The 24,698-nt window shown below is 36.2% G+C and overlaps 1 protein-coding gene across 1 annotated transcript in view; it reads right to left on the bottom strand.

Moving 5' to 3' along the window:
* The window catches only part of LOC130094700 (nephrocystin-4-like), a 187,966-nt gene that overhangs the window by 76,625 nt on the left and 86,643 nt on the right, over nt 1–24,698 (bottom strand). The window contains exons 8-10 of the mRNA XM_056261122.1: nt 21,969–22,083; nt 3,652–3,822; nt 901–1,030 (exon numbers count right to left, since the gene is read on the bottom strand). Of these exons, the coding sequence (XP_056117097.1) occupies nt 901–1,030; nt 3,652–3,822; nt 21,969–22,083 (416 nt within the window). The remainder of the gene's footprint in view (nt 1–900; nt 1,031–3,651; nt 3,823–21,968; nt 22,084–24,698) is intronic.

The raw sequence follows: 24,698 nt of genomic DNA, 5'->3' as shown, positions 1-24,698 counted from the left end.
TTACTATTGATGCTCATGGCTTTGCGAACCTAACGTACATCGGCATCCAAACACGGCGAATACAACGCGTTCGTGCAGCTTACCGTGACTTGCATAAACGGAGATTATAATCGAGCTGCTATTAGCTCGATTAGCTGCTATTTAAAAAATGGCGGTCACAAGTTTCTGTTCGTCTTGTTGGTCACGGTAACCCCGCCCCCAGCCGCTGACGTAACCGGTTCTTACTTCTAGACCAGCAATGATTTGGTGCTACTTAAGAACCACTTTTACTGGTTCGGAGCTGGTGCTTTGGTGGTCGAAAAACAAAGAACCGATTTGAAACTAGGCTCTGGCTCCGAACCAGCACCAGCTCTACCTTGGTGGAAAAGGGGTATATGTGTACATACTGTGAGTGAGATCCCACCCTCTATGGGCTGGTTGAAAACATGCGGAACAGCTCCAGACAGCTCTACATGCGGAACAGCAGATGACGATTTTTGCGTCATCGGAGGATTTTTTCCAGACAAAAAATACATAAATCTCTCGTCTCAGGGGGATATAAGGGTGGAAAGCACCCTTTCCACCCTGGTAATTTGAAAATACTACAGGTTTTCTACTAATACAAAGCTTAATGCTAAATCCTGAAGTATCCCTTTAAATAGTGAGTAAAGAGACAAAAAAAAGAGTGTATTCTTGCAAATAACTTTACAACGCCTGTATTTCTGTGACTAATGAGAGACAATTGTCTGGATATGCAGCAGCAATGAATGCAGACCTTCCACTGAGAGCAATGTTTAATTTCTGTGTAGTCTCTTTGATTACCTCTCAGGTTGGGGCATCACACAGCCTTGTAAATCCGCACAAGGCGCAAATGAAAGGTCTCACATCTGAGCAGAAAAACAACAATAAACCTTAACTCACCTTGGGTTGCTGAAAGTAACTTCTTAGGTGGCGACGTTTCCCGGTGGCTCCCTTTTAATGTCGTGCTGCAAGGAGCTCCTTCCACACTAGATGAAAACTTGAACTTGATGACACATTTTCCTGAATTTGTCTGTGAGAAAATTGCAAAACTTTCTTTCAAGGGACTGTACTCATGAATGTTTACCAGATGTTAAGTACTTTGTTTATTTTCTCTCAACTGTTCAACCTAGTTTTGCCTAGTTTAAACAATTCAACCTCTTTTTTTTCCTAATTAAAACTGAAGCGTGTCATTTTTTCGACATTTCAACACTTTCTTCATAACTATAAATAAGCCATCTGAAGATTGATTGCTCAACCAGCCCAACACAGCAAAATGGGCTCATCCAATGGCATTAGTTTAGGGTGGAGAGTATTTTAAAGGTCACACACTTGACCTTTAAATAACCTCTTTGCTAATGTATGACATAAACATAACCTTCAGCTCAATGTAATTGGTCTTCATACTTCCACACAAACCCAAGCAAGCAGGTAGTATGACCTCTAGAGTGTGAAATCCTCACAAATTCAGTCTAAATTTATTCATCATCACTGATGGAGCACTTTGTGTAACTATATGGCCTGGGAAAGTTGCCATGGTGAAAGAGCTGCAGCCCACATTTTCCTAATCATGTTAATCGACTTTAATATGATATTAGGGCAATTGAGGAGACAGCTAACAGGGTAATAAAACGGTTATGATGGTTCTAGCGGTTAGTCTCAGTGAGGACAACATGGACACATTGTTGAGATGCCAGGGTGTCTGGGTTAGTTTCAGATAATGAAGAATATCATGTAATACGCTAAAGGGTGCCATGTGCGTTGGATGTATACGCGTTGGCAAAAGCGTCAGTATATGACGCCTTGGGATGAGAATGCGTTGAATAATTTCGTTCAGGACTGATTAGACTAAGTGCTGAAATGAGCTGGATATTAAGATCTAGTTGCCAGGGTCTAGAAGGTCTCAACTTTTTATATAAAAAGTGCCATTTTCAAATTATAATAATTACTATGTTACTATGTACAATGCAATTTGAGATGCACATGTATTATTTATTAGTTTTTTATATTTATTTATTTATTATATTACAACATGCATTTATTATTTATTAGTTATCTTTTGATAGATTGTATTCACTGAGTTCAGTGTTGGATCAGTTCTGGATTTATGCTTTATTTCAAATGTAAAACACAATAACTAATAATCGCTGGATTTTTTCTTATTTTTCACAATGTTGCTCTTCTATAAAACGCTTTATTCTGAAAGCAAAATGCATCAAGAAAAGTAGACCAAATTAAACATTTCAGCTCAATCATGCAGTGCTTTCCTCTTGGCACGTTTAGTCACACTTTTACAGTGTTTTACTGGATTACTGCAAGAGGTAGCTTGGCATGCAGATGCCAGTGAAACAAACATATACACTATTGTTCAAAAGTTTGGGGTCAGAAGTTTGTTTTTAAGAAATGAATGCCTTTGCTCATCAAGGACACATTAAGTTGATCAAAAATGGCAGTAAAGGCATTTAGAATATTACAAAGGATTTCTATTTTAAATAAACACTGTTCTTTTGAGCTTGCTATATTCACCAAAGAATCCTGAACAAATATCACAGGTTTCCAGAAATATATGAGCTAACACAACTTTTTTAACATTGATGATGATAAGAAATGTTACTAGAGCACAAAATCAGCATATTAGAATGATTTCTGAAGGATCATGTGACACTGATGACTGGAGTAATGGCTGCTAAAAATTCAGCTTTGCCATTACAAGAATAAATTACCATTTAAAATAGAAAACCGTTTTAAATATTACAAACATGTAAAACGAAAGCAGAATTAAATTGAGATAATGACAATATTACTACTGACCGATTGACCCCACACATTTGAACGGTAGTGTATGTATATATATATATATATATATATATAAATATATATATATATATATATATATATACACACAGTATATATACAGTATATATTTATATATGTACAGTATATATATTATATATATATATATATATGTGTTTTTTTACTGTTTTGTTTTTTACATTTTCCATATATTGTAATATTATGTTCACAACATGTAATTATTGCTCATTGTCTGCTAAAATGAATACATGACATTAGCTAACTGCATGATATGTATTGCCTTAGAACTGTACATTTCTGCCATTTGGACATTACTTTGACAGTCACCTCTCATAACAATCACTCTTAATTTATAATGAAGAAACAAGCATTTTCTGTAAAGCTGCTTTAAAACAATTTGTATTGCGAGAAGCGCTATAAAAATAAATGTCATTTAACTGAATATATATGAAGGTAGTGTGTGTGTGTGTGTGTGTGTGTTTAAATAACTCATAAAGCCTCTCTCTTATTACTCACATGACAATTATTACTGACCTCTGATCTTAGAACTATGACTTGCATGAGTTTCTACAAATGTTGTCCTCATGAGTGACATAAGCCATCTACTCTTATTTTGTCTTCCTTCTTAATCAGTACCATTAATGCCACAATAGGAGTCGTATTTCTTTAAGCACTATACTCTTAATGTATAATTACATAATTAGTCTGCCACCATTAATTTAATTGCAACCTTCTGATTAGAGGCATTGCATAAGGACTCTAAAACAGCCTGCATGGGAGTGGCACATTGTATGATATTACTATTATTCCAGTGTGTGTTTGTATGCGTTCAATCATTACCTGCTGTGTGCTTGCAGAGTAGACCATGACACCCCAAGGGTTGGGGAGAGCACCGCCCTGCAAGTTGAGGCACACGTTCTCTCCGGGACCCTCAGGATCCGAAAACAGACTCCAAGCACACCAACGCACACACTGCATAAACGCTGCTCTGTGCACAGCTGTGGATGTCATCTAGCGGGAAACAAGAGAGAAAGAAACAAAGAAAGAGACGGGTTTTTTTTAGTTTATCCTCGAATAGCACCGTCTGATGTTTCAAATAATCAGAACAGGGTGTCACTCTTTGAACATGACTTACTTGGTTAGAGAGATATGTTAAAGTCATGATTACTTGACATAAACCAAGATTCAAGCATTATTTTTTGGGGGCCTTTTACCACTATTATTAAGTAAAGTAGACAGAAAATGTCAATTAAAACACTTAAATATAAAACATTATTTTATATATTAGTATTAGATTTTATTTTTGTATATTTTATTATCATTAATATATTTTATACACTAATAATAATAAAAATAAACACATTTAATTTATTTATAATAATAATAACAATATTAACAACAAAGAAATAACAACAAACAGTATTATTATATATAAACATAAGTATTATATAATACTTAATTCAATTATCACTGGTATTCATTTTTTACCAAAAAAACAGACAAGCAATTGGACAGTGATTTCTTATTTGGAAACTGTGCTGCCTGAAACTATTTCCAGAATGAAACATTAGCAGCCATAATCACACACATGAGAACATGGCATCCTTTTATCTCATAACATGTACGCATCTGACAAGTACACAAACTAAGCAGAGAGAGTGAAATAAACTAAAATAAAGATGATAAAGAGAGAGAAAAAAGGGAGAACTGAGCCTCCTCTCGGCTTAGCTACGATCCCTTGGGATCAGGCATTAAAGTCAATCAATAAATGAGCTGGTCAGGCTCAGCTCACCATAATTAATCATGATAGAAAAAGAGCGAGAGAGAGAGAGAAGGAATTATTCAGCCCCCCTTTCTCTCCCTCCCACCTCCCTAAGAGGTTTGATGTATCTGGCCAGTGATATATAGGCTATATGGTAAATACTCTCCAGTTCAGCAAAGAGCCTTAATACAAGAGCTTTATCTCTCTCACAGAGATGTATTTCACACTTCACAGGATGAGAGAGAGAGAGAGAGAGATAGTGAGAGATTTACCATCAGCTTTAGCGATAGGGACAACAGTCCCTCAGTCTCAGACCCACTATGGCACAATCGGCCTTGCGTACAAATGTCACAAATTCACAAACTCAATTATGATCATTCAAAAGAAGTTTCCTGTAATTTCCTGTCATTCAAGTCATTTCCTGCAGGCAAAATACAAAATAAAATTGAATATAGAATAGACTGATATATTTAATTTTAATATTAAAATATAAAATTATATTGTATTAGAATTAATCTATTTTATTACATTTTAAAATAAAAAATTTAATATTTAAATGTAATATTGTCAAATGCAAATACTGTACTATGACTGTAATATAATCCTGTAGTATAATACACAATACAATAATTTAATTCATTAAAATATGTAAAGGTATCATTAAAAAAAATATATATATGAATAATACAATTTATATATAAATTATACAATATAACAATAATATTTCTATTATTAGTATTAGTAGCAGCAGGAGTATTTTAGTAAAATAATAGAATAGAATATAATAGAATATAATAGTGAAAATCTGAGATTCAAAAATCTAATTTTGCATTATGATGTACAAAGAATAAGAAATATTTAAGATTCTGCCCAATTTTTCAAACAGATTTGTGATATTTATATTCATGTGAACTCCACGTAGCTCGAGTGCTGGTTTCATTAAAGCAAAATAAACTGATATGCACTCTTACATTACTGACACCTGGTGTGGTACTTAACATATGCTGGGATATTAACTGGTAACTATATTTCTAAATAAAGCACCAACTCCAGGAAACTCTTTCTAATAGCGTTCTGTTCATAAAGGTGTAGACTCTGCACAGAGCTCATTTTCCACTAAGGAGACGATTCTTTCAAATCCTTACATAATCCTTAGAACAGTTCAGATATTTAAACTGAAGTTCTCCAGCTTTTGTTCAACCTAACATGGTCTGAAGATGGAAATAATCCCTGCTACATAATTTACCCAGAATCCTTCTTGTCAGCTCTCAAGCTCCCCTCTCACTGGAGTCAACACAATTTCATTCTGGAGCGTTTCCCGCTCTGAGAGAGCTTTTGAGGAGATTGATGCTGAATCTCTCTCTGGAGATGACTGATTAGAATTATGTCTTTTATATAACACATTAATTGCTATCATTCCTGGCCATTGATCGAAAAAAAAGAATGGCATGGATATACAGCCGCAACATCAAGGCTCAGGGAAGTCTGGATTAAATACATAATTTATGTACACATTACAATACATATTCTATTTTTAAGTCACAATACATACATCCGAGTGTAACAGATAATCGAAAAAGGCAAAAAAAATGTAGGGTGGGGACTTGGTTCTATACATGTGTTGTTGATTGGACTTTAAGATGAGGGAGTTGCACTCAAAAGTGGAGGCAGATGAACTTGAGCTTGCGGAGGCAGGTTTGACCTAATGACTGGAAAAGTCCTGCATACGTCACCAGCGAGTATTCTGTCGTTTTGATTAAACATTATGTCAAAACAAAAAATGTAAATTGTTCAAATAAGATTCACAGATTTATTGTTCAAAATAAGATGCATTATTGATTGGGTGAGTTTTATTTCACGCCAACTTTAAAACTACAGAAGGTGGAACGCAATGCAGAGTGTGGTAGTTCAGAGCAAACAAAGACAGCAATATGAATATGGTCTCAATCTTAATAAGATTCAGGAGGTTTTCAAACTTATTTGCATGTAACTTAAGCTAGAACTTGAGAGACCCGTGAGATGAAAAATCAGGAATAAATTACAATCAATCAAACAATTATCATATATAAAGCAATAGAGCTGAAGCTGTGGACTTTAAAAAAGCACAGTGATGAAACCCTCACAACTCTAGTAGTAAAACAAAGAGGTATTGCACATGATTTCAACACTGCTCAGAACAAACCCTATGAACACAAGCCGTCATAAGTAACTATTTAAAATGGCAGAAAACTCAAATGTGCCCAGACAGTAACAAAGGAATGACATGGCACCCAAGTCAGCAATGATCATAAAACAGCATAATGTCCTTTACCCTCAGCTTCCTTCCACACAATAAATCAAAGCAGGGCAGAGTCACAGCCAGCTCCGAGAACACATTGATAACTGGTGGTTTTGGTAACAAGCTGAGCTATTAAAGTGCCTGGTGGTGGTGAGGTTGGAGCGAGGCTCTGGACAGGGGTGCAAGGCTGCCGTGAGTTGCAGCCCAGCGTGAAGAACTGTCAGCGGGTGTGCGCTATGCTACATTGGGCCTGCCAGCAGGACTGATGGGAAGGGGGTGAAAAGGCGGAATAGTAATGAAGTATCCATCCTTAAGTCCAGTCGTGTAGCAAAACTTCAGTCAGAACTGTGCTGCAAACACACAAAACCCTGCTTTTAAAGCAGCTGAATAAAACATCCAAGCTGAATCTACAGTAGAATTGTTCTGAAGTTCAAACCTTATCAATGCTATACAAAAATCTGAGGATTCCAGAAAACTGTTTCATAATAGAAGCATTCTGGTGCACGTTAGAGTAGCACTATGGGAGTCCTAATTTGGCAAATAAAACAAAATTGATGGGGAAAAATCTAACATGCATAAAGTTGGCTAATCAGCATCGTCAGGAAGTCATTTTCCAGCAGCTCAAGAGTGATTAGTCACATGACATTTAAAGCTTGTGTGATTGGCTTAAAAAACGTCCTGATGCAGCTGAGCAACTGCCATTGATTCACCAAGTAATAGACACCATGGATCCAACCGAATACCTGAAAGTCTCCAAATGAGCATGTCATGGCATTTAATTTGTCTTAATAAACACAAAGTCAGTTGAATGAAAGACCCCAATAATAGAAGATTTCATGTCTGAACATTTTTGCATTTTGAACAATGTAGCAGAGAGCCTCTAAAAGACAGAGCAAAGCTTCAAAGCGAAATCGAATCAAAGCAACCGCAGATGAGATTAACTGTTGCACATAACTAACAGGAATTCCACATCAAAGTCACGACATTGCGGCTCTGTCGGGAGAACATAGATGTTAAAGTGAATTTAAAGAGCAAACAAGCAAAACTTTGCCACACAAGAATACAATTATAAGAAATGGGAAATTGCCAGAGGCAGAAATTAAGCTGCTCTTGTTTATAAGCATACTGAAGAATTAGAAAGTAGACCGAAACTGTACACAGAGTGAATTAAGACCAAATTCATCATTAGAAACTGATTAAATACTCACACAAAAAAACTGTATAAATGCATAAACCAATCAAGGTGAAAGATCAAACGTCTTTTACAGATGGCTACTGGCGATTTCACAGCCATCAGACAGATGAATATCCATAATTCATAAAACAGGACATCAGAGACGCAATGGAAGATTACAGAAATCCAAAACTAATAATACCACTGAGATCCACAGAGTGCGGAGAAGAAACCAGAATGATTATGTTAAGGAAGATTGAATTACAAAAAAGCAAAACAACTACACACACAATTAGGTCTGACAAATCAATCAGTCCTCCTCACTTTTTCATCTACTTTCTCTCTCAGAAATAACACTTAAATATGAAAGTCAATGTGAATATACAGTGTTAACTGTTGTAGTCAGGACACTGGACGGCAGAGACAGCAGCATGCTGATGAATGAAATGGTGTTCTCAGACATTTGGCTGGCGTATTCCTGAGGGACGGCTCAGCCATGTGGCGGGCGGCAGGGACAAGGCGATGCATTGTTGGCTCACAGCGCCGTCATGGTGAGAAGCTGATGCCAGGCCTTCCCTGCACATGCTGTGTCGAGTCTTTAGCTCAGCACACTCTCGGATCACTAACGCAGAACTGTCTAGTGTCTTTGTTTAAAAACTCTCAGAAGGAACAGAGATGAATGTGTCAAATGTTCTTACCAGGGGGCCATGTCAGAATCCTTGTTTTAAATAATGATTTGATGAGCCAATGTTCCACCCTAATAAATGCTGATCAGTTGATTTCTGATTTATACACTGCAGCTAAACGCTGTTCACTTCTTAAGTAGTGACACAGAATTTTCATTAAACAATAAAGAGTGAGCAGAATTGGAATGAACAGCCTGTTTTTCATGAAGTGACCTTTTTGGAACAGCTCATCAGAAGAGTAGTATACTGTACAGTATGTCTTGACTTGTCAGGGGCAAATGTGTCTCTCTTTACATTTTCTTCATCAAAAATAGCTCAAATCAAAGGTTTTTGCTGACATTCATGCTTTGTTTACTGAAATCAAAATGAGTATCAATTTCAGGTGTGACTCCTGTATTCATTACACATGAAAGTTAATTTATGGGTGCCACTCCTGAATTTAAATGCGGTTGTCCCTTCCAAAATTTTGCAAGGTGTATGTGGCATATTTTAAAGCTGTTTTCCGACTAAGTTTGATTGTTTTGTTCAAATTAGAGTCTGTAAATTACACTACCATTCAGAAATTTGGGGTCAGTGAGAAATTAATACTTTTATTCAACAAGGATGCAATAAATTGATCAAATATGATAGAACAGCCTTAGTGAGCATTAGTTCTGAGAAATACCTTCATGCACCTAAAGTTTAAATGATAAATAAAGATAATGTTATATTAATATATGTGATCTCAATTTACGAACAAAAAGGCTGAATTCAGACCCTCTCTATCCTTGTTGTTTTGGAATACTACCCAATGTGAGATTTTCCTCACTCTGCATCCAATAAATGAAGAGTGAAGTATCAAACTCTGCAGCTGAAAGACCTTAAATTAGTCAAGAGAGAGGTACTGTTGTAAAAGAAAAGAGAGGGAGGGAGGGGAGGTAAAGAATGAGAAGGAAGGTAATCAACAGAACCAATGTGATTGAGAGAAACTCAAGTGGAAAAACTTGGTGGGACATACTTCGTAGGAAGACCACCAGAGAAGATAGAGGTAGCTGTACAGTATTTAGCTCTGTGGTTCTCAACAGGTGAGTCACGATCTTAAAATATTCGGTTCTGAAAAACAATTCTAAATCTAAATCCAACTAGAAAGTAAATATGGATAATTTGGGGAGCAAAATATATCGTATATAATATAGATTTCACAAGGGAGGAGAAAACAATTCCCATAGCATCCAATCATATATATATACACAATACACACTATGCTCTAAAAGTTTGGAAAATTCTCTCAAAAAAAACTTTTTTTTAAGAAATTGACACTTTTATTCAGCAAGGACACATTAAATATATCAACCATGATATGTGACTTTTACATTAATACAAAGGTTATATTTAAAATAAATGCCGTTCTTTTAAACTGTCTATACAAAGCTGAAAATGTAGCTTTGCAATCACAGGAATAAACTACATTTTAAAACATATTAATATACAAAACAGTTATTTTAAATTAAAATAATATTTCACAATATACATTTTTTTACTGCATTTTTGCTCACATTTGTGAGCATAAGAGACTTAAAATCTTACTGACCCCAAACAGCAGTGTACTGAGCATATACAGGATGACATTAATATTTGAATAAAATATTATTATTATGATTAATGTTATAAATATTACATGATTTTCATGACATTTTGTTCATCTTTATATAATTTGGATACCATGTTGGGTTGCCAGTTTATATCCAATTGATAAAGTCCTGACGCAAAACCACTTGAGAACCACTGCTTCAGCTTACCTCGATTTACCTTTCGCCTTAGAGCACTTCCCAAGAGAACCTTGTTCATACTCCCACACACTTAGAAGTCTGTGATGGGATCAATGCAGGCAGATGCACAGGAGAGGTCTGGAAAGTGAGGCTCAATGTGACAGGGTGAACTCCCAGTAGGCTGGCCAGGAGATTTATGAACTTCTCAGTGGGAAAAATTGACATTCATACTAATTAGTCGACCATTGTTTCTCCTGTTCCTGCTCTCCCATGCAAACCCCTGGAGCGAAGGCATCAGACCCCAGCGTAGACTGACCTCTCTGCACTGCTAAATATAGATGTACAATGGCGGAAGCACGGGCTCTCTTACTGTGTGATGTTTGATTAACATTTAATTAACATTTGTGTGACATTTCCGACAGAATGGGACAAATACAAATAAAGGAAAAATTTATAAATATGAATTATTGCTCAGTAATCGTCTTTTTATCGCACGACTGAGGGAGTGCAGCCAGACAGCCTGTAGGAAATCAGGCCTTAATGAGGAACTGAATGAACATGGTACACAGAAAAAATAGAGGGAGACAGAGAGTTTTAAAAAAGCTCATAAAAAAAACAAAGTGCATGACTTGATCCCAATTAAAACAACATCAGCAACCCTTTAAAAAAGCAGAAATGCTGTTTGTTTGTGTTTTGCCAAAGATGTGAAGGAGCATACTTAAATCTAAACAATTATGGTTATGCAACTACTCAACACCATTACATAATTTATACGCCATGTGAGCAGCAAGTTAGCTAAAATTTTTCTCAACACAAAATTTAGGGTTAATAGAGCTTCACCAAGCTCTTTGACTCAGAGTTGTAGGCCACACTCACTAACAGGAAAAGTATCTTCTTAGGTGAAACATGGAGGCTGAAATTTAATCAGCAAGGTTCAGCCGCAAAAATAAATCATGCTACTTACCAAAGCATGTAGCAGTGCTGTTGTAAAAGAGCTGAATGTTAGTGGTAAATCAATTGTAGAGGCTCCATCGATTTCTGCTCCAGTAGTTTCAATGCTCTTAGAGTGTAGGTTAAGCTCTTAATCTAGAAATGTGTGATATGGAACATTAATTTACCCACAGCAAGGGTTCAAGGTTTGAATGGTTAGAATGCTCAAGATTGCCCCTGCTGGTAGATGCTATAACTACACCTATTTCTACATTTAAGGCCATTCAAAAGTAGCTGTCTGGTATTGTTTTAATTTATATTCTAAACAAAATAAAGATTTACAATAAAAACTATTTACAATAGAACAATTTTTTTTCTAAGATTTTCATTTTTGCTTCCATTTATAGTTACACAACAGTACAGGAAAGGGCCACAAGATCAGATGGCGGTTAACCACGGGTCGCCTGAAGAGCAACAGCATTATGTGGTGGATTGCTGCCCACAAGGCTATCGGCTCTGACAGCCAAAAACATTTTTAGATGCGGTTAAAGAAAAAAAGTCACCTGACATCACCTAAAGTTATGTGACTGAATAATTCGCTCAGAGAAGAAAATGTACTTGGCTCAAAAACAATTGTGTTGTTCATAAGCAAATATGTCACATTTCAAACTGCAAACTTAGGTCCTGTGCCAGGCAAGCAACTTCCACTGAAATGAATGGGAATGCTAGCGAATAGCTTTCTCCAGGTCTCATAGACCTCCTTGTTTGAAAATGTGTTCAATATGCATCGATCTGAGCTGTTCTTTTGAATTGTTGTTTGCGTCCGCCTCCTGCGTGTTACAACCCACATGGTTGTTGTGGTCTATTTGATTTTGAAGTGCTTTGTTCAGTTATGTGCTATTTTTCAGAGCTAATTAAAAAAAAATGTTGCTCAGTCTGAACGTCCTCCTCCACGGCGCTCCTCTGCTAATAAAATGGTGTGAAATGGCTGTCAAATCTGAAATGGGTCATTATCCCTGCAAAACTCTCCAGGTGTGCTCACAGCCCAATTCCAGTTGGTTTTCATGCTATATAGTGAGAATTCCAGTGAATCTAATTTGACTAAGCACTTCACACTTCCTCCATTGTTCTTTTGGAGAGTCTTTTGCAAATGCCAGTGAGGGTAAAGGGATAGTTCAGCCATTTACTCGGCCTTATGTTGTTCCAAACCCACATGCTGTTATGTTTTCCAAGGAACACAAAAAGAGATTTTTCACAAGCTCTTGTTCATGCAATAACCACATCTGTCAGCTTTTAACAAAAAAAAAAAAAAAAAGTAAAAAAGCACCACAAAATTAGTTCAAATGAATGTGTGGTATATTCGTCTTCTGAAGCCATACAGTAGCTTTGTGTGAGGAACAGGTCGATCTTTAAAAGAGGACCTATTATGCCCTGGATTTTCATGCTTGAATATGAAAAACGAAATATTTTTTCACATATTTTACATTATTGCAGCACCTCTCTTTTCAGTCTGTCAGTAACGCTCTGTTTAGTTCCTGTCTTGATGAATCCCCTCCTTTCGAAAAGCATAATGTGCTGTGATTGGTCAGCTGTAAAAGTTTGTCAACCGCTTACAGCAAGTTTCAACACACTACTAACACAACTCAACCAGCTCCCTTTATTTTGCATATGCCTTTATTTTGTACATTCCTTAAATAGTTCACCCCAAAATGAAAATTCTGTCAGTAATTACTCACCCTCATGTTGTTCCAACCCCGTAAGACTATCGTTCATCTTCGGAACACAAATTAAGATATTTTTAATAAAATCTGAGAGCTGGATCACTCCTCCATAGGCTTCTAAGGGATTGAAACTGGCCGGCCCAGAAAAATTATTAAAGACATCGTTAAAATAGTCCAAGTGACTACAGTGACTCAATCTTAGGTTTATCAAGCGACGAGAATACTTTTTGTGCGCAAAAAAACAACAAAAATAACGACTTTATTCAACTATTTATTTCCTTCTCTGTGGGCCTCGAGTTAGTTCACGTAGTGTAACTGCGCAGCGCTTCTGTGTTGTACGTCACACGTAGGCTCACTATTGGCCAACGCTGGTCATGTGTGTGATGAAACAGTGCTTACTGATATAGAGAATAACTCCCTTTGGAGTGGACTTTGTGCTTTGTAACTTTGCAGACCATTTTCAAGCTCAAACAGCAACATTACACACTAAAGAAAGTTGAAATTGTAAAAAAGCATAATAGGACCTCTTTAAATCATAAAGATCACCAGATAGGATGTGGCATCATTACTTACTCAGGACTGCAGCAGAAACCATTACTGTGTCCGTGAGCGTGGCAAGACTTGTTGCCATTGCATTCGCTACTACAAATCACAATTATGAGACCGGCTCTGCTCACCCTTCCTCCAGGCCTCAGAGGAGAAGCCCCTTTTCACGCCAGCATCAGTGTCTTCGCATGAAAGCTGCTGTAACACAAATTATCTACTGGCCGCGGGACAGGAGTGGGGAAGTCTCAGTCTCTGGCTCATTCTCCATTATCCATGAGTCACAGATAGCGGTGGACCGGCAACAAAACCCCACATCGCCCGGAAGCTGGCCTGTCCTTCAGTCCCTCGCAACACGTTATTACATTAGCACGGCTTAACTGACAGAGGCTGATCCATAACGTAAAAAAACACGGGTCTTGTTCAGACTGCCTCGTTGGAAAATTGGTGTTGACAGACAAGCATTAGGAGCTATCTGTGCAGGGGATCAGTTGTCAGCCTTGTACAGCTACAACTCAAGCGGAGAACGACAGAAAGAGCAAAAGAAAAAAATAGAGAGCAGAATTTAAGAATTTATGGTAATGACTGAGACAAAAGCCTGTGCTGAGGCTGTCACAATTACTAAATTATCGCCTGACCGTGGTTATTTGAGATAGGTTAGGTTGAGATAACGGCAATCATTGTGCACATTAAATTCCCATATAATAAGAGAATATAGAAATGCAATAAACTGTGTATTTAAGCGATCCAAGACACAGACTTGGATCAAACAATTCTCAGAATACATCTTCAGTATAAATAAATAAATAAATAAATAAATGAATAAATAAAATTAACCCTTAATAAGCCCTAAAATAAAATGTTGACAACATTAAGAGTTTTATTTATTTATTAATAATATTTAATATTTAATAAATATTTAAATAAATAAATTTTCATATTTGACAATAGCGATTAATGATTTTTTTGTTATTTATTTATGTACTTGTGTTAATATAATATATTATGCATAACATAATATAATATAAAATTAAATTAAATATAATATTAAATATAATATAATATAATATAATATAATATAATATAATATAATATAATATAATATAATATAATATAATATAATATAATATAATAATGGTTGACTGGGTTCCATAAATGTATCCTAAAATAAAATGTTTCAAAAGTCCGTTTTTACTTTCATACTTGAAATGTCACAACTAAAAAATAAATTAATTAATTAAATCACAATTATTTAATCATCAGTCAAAAATGTCATGATTGTGACAGCTAAATGAAATTACCACCTCTGGTGTCAATCAGCTGATGGATCTTGATGAGGTTTCTAGATAGGAATTTGATATAATAAAGCACAGAAAAATGTGATCAGAGTAATGCAGAATGCAGACGTTTTTGGGTCCGAGTTTTTGATGATTGAGATTCTCTGTGCTTAAGATTTAGTACTACAAGTCTCTTTGTGCTGAGTCAAACCTGATCATGCCAAGTGAGCAGTTCATATTTCTCTTTCGCTCGCTCGCTCTCTCTCGCTCTCTCTCTCTCTCTGTGTGTGTGTGTAAATGTTTTTCTATCCTGGTGGGGAGTTCAACCTGAATGCACACTGACTCATGGGGACTCGTGTCACTCGTGTCACTGTCACTTGTTTCCTGCATGAGGGAACAAACTTCTAAATCATACAGAATGAATTTTTCTGAAAATGTAAAAATGCAGAAAGTTTTCTGCGATGGGTAGGTTTAGGGGCAGGATTAGTGTAAGGGGATAGAATATACAGTTTGTACAGTATAAAAACCATTACGCCTATGGAGATTCCCCACAAAGATAGCGAACCAGACATGTGTGTGTGTGTGTGTGTGTGTCTCTCTCTCTCCCATACACTACACCAAAGTCTCTCAGTGGGGAATTCTCTAGGAATGAACTGTGTCCTCTGATAGCGCTTTTTTTTTTTTTGCACATGCTACAAGTCAACACTGTTTTAGCATTTGATTCACTAAAGGAATTACACAGATAAAACAGCACAAATACACATTAAAAAAATCTGTTCCAAATGCAATTTGCACAGTGCAATTCCCCACTTTGCAGGCTGGTTTTGAGTGCTAGTGTGTGAAGGATGCCACACACTGCCATGTATCTTCTGCAAAGATAACAGTGACAATAACTTCATTTAAATGCTCAAGGCGCAGTGCATTTTCAGCACATTCTGTGCCTGTTTATAATGCGCTGTGGGAGGTTCAGGGTTTTGAAATACCCATGCACAACTGTGAATTTGGCCCTCAGTCTCTCAGTTTCCCAGAGCTGCTTGCTTGTGTTTATATCCCTCTCACATACACATTCCAACTTTCCTTTTCTACTTGCCAAAGAATCTTTCTCACATGAAGGAAGGAGTCAAAGAACTTAAGCCTGTCAGACAAAGTTTTGGAGTTCTAGGAAACATCCTTTGAAAGTGTGGTACTGCAGTCTGTTTTGTGTTCGATTTGCTAATTACTCGCTGACTTTATGTTCCTCCATTCAGCAAATCTATCAGACCATATTACAAGAGCAATCGGACAGAGATGAGGAGCAGTAAATAGCGGTCCACACAGTTCGAGTGCAACACTATGTACACCCAGCTCTCTCTTTCTCAGCCTGTTTATGAGTTACACAGCTCCACCTACTGGTGAAACAGTAAATGCAGGACATATCATGTCTTGTGATTTCAGGATTAAGGAAAAAAGTAAACACCATTGAGGCCATCACGATCAATTATAAACCGATTAATAGGGAAAAGTAGCACACCTGTAGATAACAGAGGAAGGAGAGCGAGCACTATGATTTTTATGGTTGTTTTATGGTTATTGTCATTAATAAACATTATTTTACATTGAGGACAAATTCAAATGAATTATAAATTATTTAGAAGCTCTAAACTAATCTAACTTGCATGCTTTAAAAATGCCTAAATGATATACAGTATATAAATAATTCATATGTATGAACACCTGATAAGACCCTGTCTAGAGTATGCAAATGTGCTGTTAGTTGGTTGCACAAGAAAGCAAGCAGCTTTATTGAAAAGCATACAGAAGAAAGCATAATAAATGATTGAGAGATCTCCAGATACATCAGTACATCTACCTGATCTGCAAGCTCAGACAGAGCAATCCACCATCAAATTAATACAAGAGATGGCTCAAAATGAATATTCGCTTCACTATCTTTTTCCACCAACTAGGGGTGAAAAAACTGGTCGGCTTCTTAGGAGGCAAAGTAATATGACATCAATCAAAGCAAGGACAAAACATTATGCTAGTTTTACCATTCCTTTTGGTATTAGATTGTTTAATGAAAAATAAGGTGGATATTTATTTTTGCATTGTACTTTAGAGCATGTTTCATTTTTATATATACAGTATGTGAGTGTATGTATGTGTATATGTATACAGTATGTATGTGTATGTAGATAGATTGTAGTATGTAGATGCCTAGTTCCATGACAGAACTATATACAGTATATACACAGTATATATATATATGTACAGAGTGTATATATATATACAGTATATATATATATGCAACCATAGATATAACGTGTTATTATATTATGTTATATGTTATGTTATATGTTATGTCTAAGCTGACTAATGAAAATGCTATTTTGCCAATTTTCTTATTTTGTAGACCTTTTTGATTCATGAATGGTCAGTTTACAAAAATATGTCCGTAGGTAGCAACTGACCAATCAGAATCAAGTATTCCAGAAAGTTGTGTAATAATTACAAACAATCTAGGACACACCAGCGGCGAGAAAAGCCTGTGTTCTCAACCCATTAGCTGTTAAAATGTAAAGAAAAATCTCTCTCTCTCTCTCTCTCTCACGCCCGCTGCAAGGCAGGTCATTCTATCTTCAGGAGGTCGAGTCTCGTCCCACCTTTATTAGTCACTATGATGACTTTCCAGACACCTTCCTTCAACACGCTCTATAAATACCCCTATAACGCAATTACTCCATCCCTCTCTGTCTGTCTCCCTCTCTCTCCCTGTCTGTCTCCCCTCTCTCGCTCACACACGTCATTAGGAATTTACACACACACACTCACTCAAATTTCCTTTTTTAACCTCAAACTCAGCACAGTTTGTGACTGCAGTTTGTGTGAGGCGATACTTGTCCAACACTTCTGCCTGTCTCTTCAACCAGAAGCCTTGACAGCTCGAGAAATTCTCGGTTTCCAAAAAAGCTTCGCACTTGCATATAATTGCTTGAAAATTTCATCTTCGTGAACAATTTGAAATGCAGAGGAGTTCTCGGTTCCAATTAAGCCAGCATTTTAAAAATGAGCATTTCAGTCCAGATAGCAAGCGTCAAGTTATCATTTAGCAGGCCTACAGAACTGCGTCTTGTTTTCTGACAGGCTTTAAACGGCGACTCTTTAACCCTCGCAGGTGGAAAATTACATTGCCGGTCACGAAGAGCGTCCATCCCATAGAGCACTATGGTGATTCCACCCACACGTGTAATTGGCGGAATATCTCTTGTGACTTAACTGTAGAGACAAGTGTTTTTAAAAACCTTCTGTGTTGCCTGGCAGAGAAAAACAATCACCCTGGAGACGTATTGGGTTTTCAGACAACTGTGTGTGTGTTCTGAGACTGTTCTAGATAGACTAAAGAGGCACATTTGTGTCATTTCATTAGAGGGGGCTAATCCTGAGGGTGTTAAGATTGAACCAGAGCCCTGAGCAAAGAAACGGGAGGATGGGGGTCCGGGCGGATGCATAAAGCCTGATTGGATTGCTTCTGTGCTTGCTGCCTGGAACCTGAGATCCCCCCCCACCCCAATATGCTTATTTACTGAGGCTGTCTGGTCAAGGATGGCTGTTTAATTTCCTCAGGGAGAGGCAAAGAGAGACATGGCAATACTCGAGAGAGGGAGTGAGATAAGCGAGGGAAAAAGTGAAAGTGAGAGTGTGACAGTGAGAGTTATCTCTTAGATCCATTCTCAATTAGAAAGAGCTGTAAACAGAAAAGGCAAACTCACCTCTATCCCTACAGACTCAGAGTTACAGTAGTTGGGTCTTGTCACAGAAGTTCACTGGACTCCACTGGACTGGAGGTCTCAAACTTAACGAACTACTCTATATAACAGCAAAGACGTAAAGCAGAGGTTTTGATGCAATAACGCGGTCACTGACTGCAAATTTTGAATTGTTAGCCCATGACTATTATTTGGAAAAGGCACATCTAAAATGCTGAATATGACATTTTCAATATGGTGGCACAAGTGTTGCAATTATCCTTTTAAACGGACTGATTGTGTGAAAAGTGGGAGGCCTTTTTTGTTTAATTATACGTTTTTCTCCTGTTTATTGGTCAGCAGGGAGGTAAGAATTGTATCTTTTAGTTTATTATTTTGTTATAGGGACTAAAAATTAGTTAGACAACCTCTTCTGTTTGTTGTTTTGGCCGACTAAACCCACTGGATCTGAGCTACTTATTTCCTTTCACAAAAAGAGAAAACTAACCCTTATATAAAATAAATATCATCCATTTGCAACTTCGTTGCATTGTGGTGTGTTTGTGGGAGCAGGAGACGGAATTCGGGGTGACACTCATTAACAAGTGCCGCCTTCTATGTTACGTTCAGTTGCTTTGTGCATGTACACAGAACATGCTTGAACAGACAAATTCACGCAAAAATAATGTCAACATGCCCATCTTGGCTAGAATCCTAGCAAACATAGTAGGTTATGTCTTACAGGAAAGTAAAAGTGTATCAGTATTTTGGATCCGTGCATGTCTTAAAGTGACAGCAGCCTAATATTCCTGCTGTCTGTTATGTTAATCAAACAACAAAAGACAGAGAAATCACTCACTGCTCTTGACTGAATAGATCTAGTAACTTTAATAATGATTAATCTTTATTTAATTTATACAGTGAAGATTATATGCAATGTTATTTTACATTTGATTATTTTATTACATTTCTGTAATGGAAAACTACTGTTAGATAGCTAAATAACCTGAAAAGCACAGTTTTATATTCGTATCTTTGTATTTATTTGTGCTGTTGATTGAATTTTGATCATTTGTTCTTATTTTCTTTATTTTTATTTGACAGTAGTCAGACCCCTTTTTTCCCTGAACATAGCACATGTTAGTCCTATGTTATTATTTATCGGGTTTTTTTTTTTTTTTTTGGTTCTCTTTACTTTCACTTCTAACAGGACGATGCGGCTACCTGATTGGTTCATCCATCTGCCAGTCATTGAAATGCTTTGTGATGATGCAACGCGGCTCCGCCAATGAGGGTGCGCTATGTGTCTATAAATAGCGCACCTCTGTGGGAAGCTGGAGATTCCACCACTTGATCTGTCTGTGATGAATGTTTACCCTGTACCATGTTAATGTTTTGAGAAACGCAGTGTTCTTTGAGAACTTGGTAATAGAAGCCCATTTGGGTCGTCTTTTCTCTGAGTATTTCGCCGTTGTTCTGGTTGTTATTAAACGGGAAGGAGAAAAGAACAGGTGAGATATCACGTGATATACATGTGCTACACCGAGTTGTCAATTGTGTAACTTATAGAACACTAGTTTAGCGACACGTGCCATTCTTTGTGTTTTTCGTTTTGTAGTTAACGCAGTTAACTTTGACGCTGAAGATTTATTTTGTTTTTGATGAGTTAACTTAGTCAGGTTATACATTGTTTTGTTTATATCTAGTAAGATTGGTTTTGCTTCTTTCTTTGAAGTGGCACTGTCTAGTTCTTTTCTCTTTACCTCTTTCTTTTGAACATTTTCCTTGGTTATGATTTGTATATAAATTGTATATTTTATGTAAATAATAATCTTGAGATATTCTTTACATCTCGTTTCTCACTGTAATAAACGATCACCATACTTCAATTAGACTGGTTTGTTTGAGATGTTTTCCAGTTCACGTTCAGTATTTTAATGTTGCACGCCTTATTCTCCCTAGACTTAAAAGGTTTGTAACAGTGCTGTTGCTTGAAGTTTGATCATTTGTTCTTATTTTCTTTATTTTTATTTGACAGTAGTCCGACTCCTTTTTTCCCTGAACATAGCACATACCAAAACCGTGACCCTAAAGCCGTGACAAAAACTGAACTGTGAACAATTTGAACCATTACACCCCTAACATATAGTACACATGTATAAATACACTGCCATTCAAAAGTTTGGGGATAGTTTTTTCTTTTTAAAATGTTTTATATTTTTATTCAGCAAGGATACATTAAATTATCAGAAACATTTATAAAGTTGCAAAAGAAGCTACAAAAGTTTTCTATTCATCCAAAAATCCTCAAAAAAAATGTATAATGGTTTCCACAAAAATATTAAACAGCACAACTGTTTCAACATTGATAATAAGAAATGATTATTGAGCACCAAATCAGTATATTAGAAGGATTTCTAAAGGATCATGTGACAGTGAAGACTGGAGTAATCGCTGCTGAAAATTCAGCCTTGCCATCATAGGAATAAACTATTTTAAAAAATATATGAAAATAGAAAACAGCTGTTTTAAATTGTAATAATATTTCACAGTATAACTGTTGTTACAGTATTTTTTATCAAATAAATCCAGCCTTGTTGAGCATAAGTGCCCAAATTTTATGTATATACTGTATATACGTTATATGTAGTATGTCTTTGTGTCCCCAAAAATGGCTACATCTACTCAGCAAAAAAACAAACTCCTTTACTCTCAAGTACACAACCAGAGGAGCAACACAAAGTGACAGACCAATCACAACAAACTTCCTGACCTCACAACAACTTACATCATATAAACAGCCTAAAAAAAGATGCATTTCCATTTAATATTATGATGAACGTCCATGAACATGGAGATGATGATGATTATGTTCATAATGTGTAATACACGGGCATCTCAGGACTCATTAGTGCAGTTTCTCTGAGGCAGGTCAGGAAATAAAAATTTTGGAGTGCTTGACTGATGCAATACCATCCCAAAAATCCCAGCCGAAATTTTCAGGGCCAGGGGTCTCAAAAAACAATACAGTTTATTTCAGATCAATTTGGGGAAACTTCCTCCCACACACTTCAACAGCTGTTAGTGATGCTGTTCCTGCAGACTTGCAAGTAAACACAAGTAAACAGTCTGGTCCTCCCAAATTATTTTTAGAATTTTTAGTTTCATAAGCAAAACTCCTTAAATGTATAGTTTGAAAGAAAAAAAAAGATAGTGAAAGTGCCATTAAACAAGCGATTTATACTCGTATCATGTTCACCTGACTGAAGTGGAAATGAAATTTTGAGAGGCACATCGTTAGCATATGACTCACCTGCCCATCTCCAACCAGTGGACAAGAGAAAACATACTGGAGCTGGAAGACGATGCTGAAAACCGTGTCCCTCATCATCTTCAGCTCCACACTGCCACGAAGACATAGTCCATCACTGCAGGAGGGAGAAAGCAGAGTTTGAGATCATGGAAATATCAAAGCTCGGCATGGAATCTTGTGTAATGAACCTACACACCCACACTGACCCAGAAACCCAACTAGTCAAGTGATATTCATTAACACAGGTGTCTCAGATCACTGTTTTATGAGCATCGCATTGCTGAATCTAAAGACTATTAAAGATTTTAGCAGACTATTTCTTTATAAGGCTATAAAGAAATGAAAACTTTTCTTTAGCAAGAGCACAATTAATTTATAAAAAGTGACAGCAAAAACATGTATAATATTAAAAAAGATTTCTATTTAAAATAATACTGTTCTTTTGAACGTATTACAGTTTCCACAAATGGCAGCTGAAATATTATATTATAATAGAAAACAGCTATTTTAAATTGTGATAATATTTCAATATTACTACATAAGAGAATTCTTTCCAAAACATATTGTATGCAACATAGTGTATGTAATTATAGAAATTCTAATTCTAGGAAGAAAACAGCTATGCCATATTAGTTTGACTAATGGGGTTTAGAAGCTCATACAGAGGTAAAAGAGAAAGAACAGCGATTTAGCAGCCACTCAACACAAAGTTTTGAGCAAAAAAAAATGTGTTGTTCTATGTCCTAAATTTAATGCTTGTGCAACATTAGAATAAAACTATTAATGTTCTAACATGGCAAGTTGTCCAAATTCTTTATAGTCTGATTCTGAATCTCAAAAAAGCCTTTAAAAATGATTGCAGCTTATTACATAAGCAGTTACAGGCTACAGAGAAAAAGTACACAGCATCTTAGATGAACCCACAGAGCACAGTACAAAAAAAAAAAAGTAAAACTATTTCTAAGAGTGTGTAGTGATGCCTTCATTTGCCAGGCTCGGTAAATGTTTTTATACATGTATGTTTCATTGTTTTAGTTATAACTGTGAAGCACTTTGGGCAACAACATTGTTATTAAATGTGCTATATAAATAAATAAAAGTTGAAGTTGAAGTAGAAAACGTCAGAATGACGTTAACACTTTTAATCACTTTTTCCATACAGGAAGACAAAAAAAAAGTGACGAAATTGAAACAGGACTCAAAAAAAGTTTGTTTCAGGCAGCGTTACTACAGGGTGTTGAAATTCCCAAATCTCATGTTTAAACTCATCTACAAACTAGAAGGTTGGCGCCAGATCGTTTGCATCATTCTTGACGGGGTTTTCACACACTCTCATAGACACATTCGCTGCCGTCATCCGTGTTGTTGAGAACGTGCAGTAAAAGTTTTTAGTGCTAACGTCTCCATAATTACACCCAATTTCTCTCTCTTATAAAGGGCAGAATGTGATGCTCCACTCTCTCAGACACCTAATTACCTCATTGGTTAATTATAGACCTCTTTCTCTCACCGCACACGAATGGTGCTCGTGACTTGATCTGCGAGATCTCTCATGGCAGTGACTCTGTGGTGGTGGGGGCTGGGGATTTTTTTGCAGCATGAGCAGCAGATAGAGTAAAACAGACATCAACAATCAAACCCTCATTTCTCATTTGCGTTGTACTGCAACGGCTTATCAGCATTTTAATTAAACGAAGATTGCAAATACGAGAAACCTTCATTTAGAAAGTAGAACTGTTTTTAATACTTTCTGCAAAAGATGCTTTTAAAATATTTAACATCCAGAGAGAAAGTGTGTAAATCACCCTAAAAATCCATATTTGATAAGGACTGTGTTGAATAAGAGATGGAACTGGGATGAAAACCATGAGATGAGGCGAGGACACAGGGATCTCTGCTTGGTAAGCACTAGGGAGGAGAACCGATGAGGGATTGAGAATGAAATTTATTGAAACAGGACCGATGGAGAATTAGACTGAGGAGGCCATAGACAGACACTGGAGTTTTCTGACAATAGGGTGTTAATATTTAAGGAATAATTCATTCAAAAATAAAAATACTGAGCTCATTTAAGCACCCTTATGTTGTTCCAGAACAGAAACGATTGTCTTCTTGGGTGTAATACAAAAGATATTTTGAAGAACCTCCAAGATGCTGTGTTTTAATGAAGTGGTATGAATAAAATAGCTTTATGTGTAGAATAAACTTAACTTTTTGAGAAAAATAAAGAAATTAATACTTTGGTTCAGCAAGGATGTATTAAATGGTTTTAAAATGACTGTAAAGACATGTATAATGTTACAAAACATTTCTATTTCAAAAAAATCCTATTCAGCAAATAAATCCTGGGAAAATGTATCATGTTTGCACACAAATATTGAGCATCTGTTTTCAACATTGATAATAATAAATGTTACTTGAGCACTAAATCAGCATATTAGAAATGATTTCTGACAGATTTCTGACACACTGAGAACTGGAGTAAAAGCTGTAAAACAAATGTAATAATATTATTTACACTTATTTATTCATCGTTATTTTATTATTATTATTTTGATTGTGTGATCTACTAAATGCAGCCTTGGTGATGATGCGTGTTGATGGGCTAAGTGTGAAAATGTGCATGCGCAAATGAGATTTGAGAATTATAGAGCAGTTGGACATTTTTAATATTTAATTAAATAAAAATATTATGATTTATTTGTTATATAAACTAAATGTATTTAAATT

This window comes from Rhinichthys klamathensis, unplaced genomic scaffold (assembly GCF_029890125.1).
Source record: "Rhinichthys klamathensis goyatoka isolate OS25496 unplaced genomic scaffold, OSU_Roscu_1.1 h1tg000180l_1, whole genome shotgun sequence".
In the NCBI taxonomy this organism is placed as follows: Eukaryota; Metazoa; Chordata; class Actinopteri; order Cypriniformes; family Leuciscidae; genus Rhinichthys; species Rhinichthys klamathensis.
Note: the sequence above shows the minus strand (reverse complement) of the source record. Positions and strands in the feature narration are given on the sequence as shown.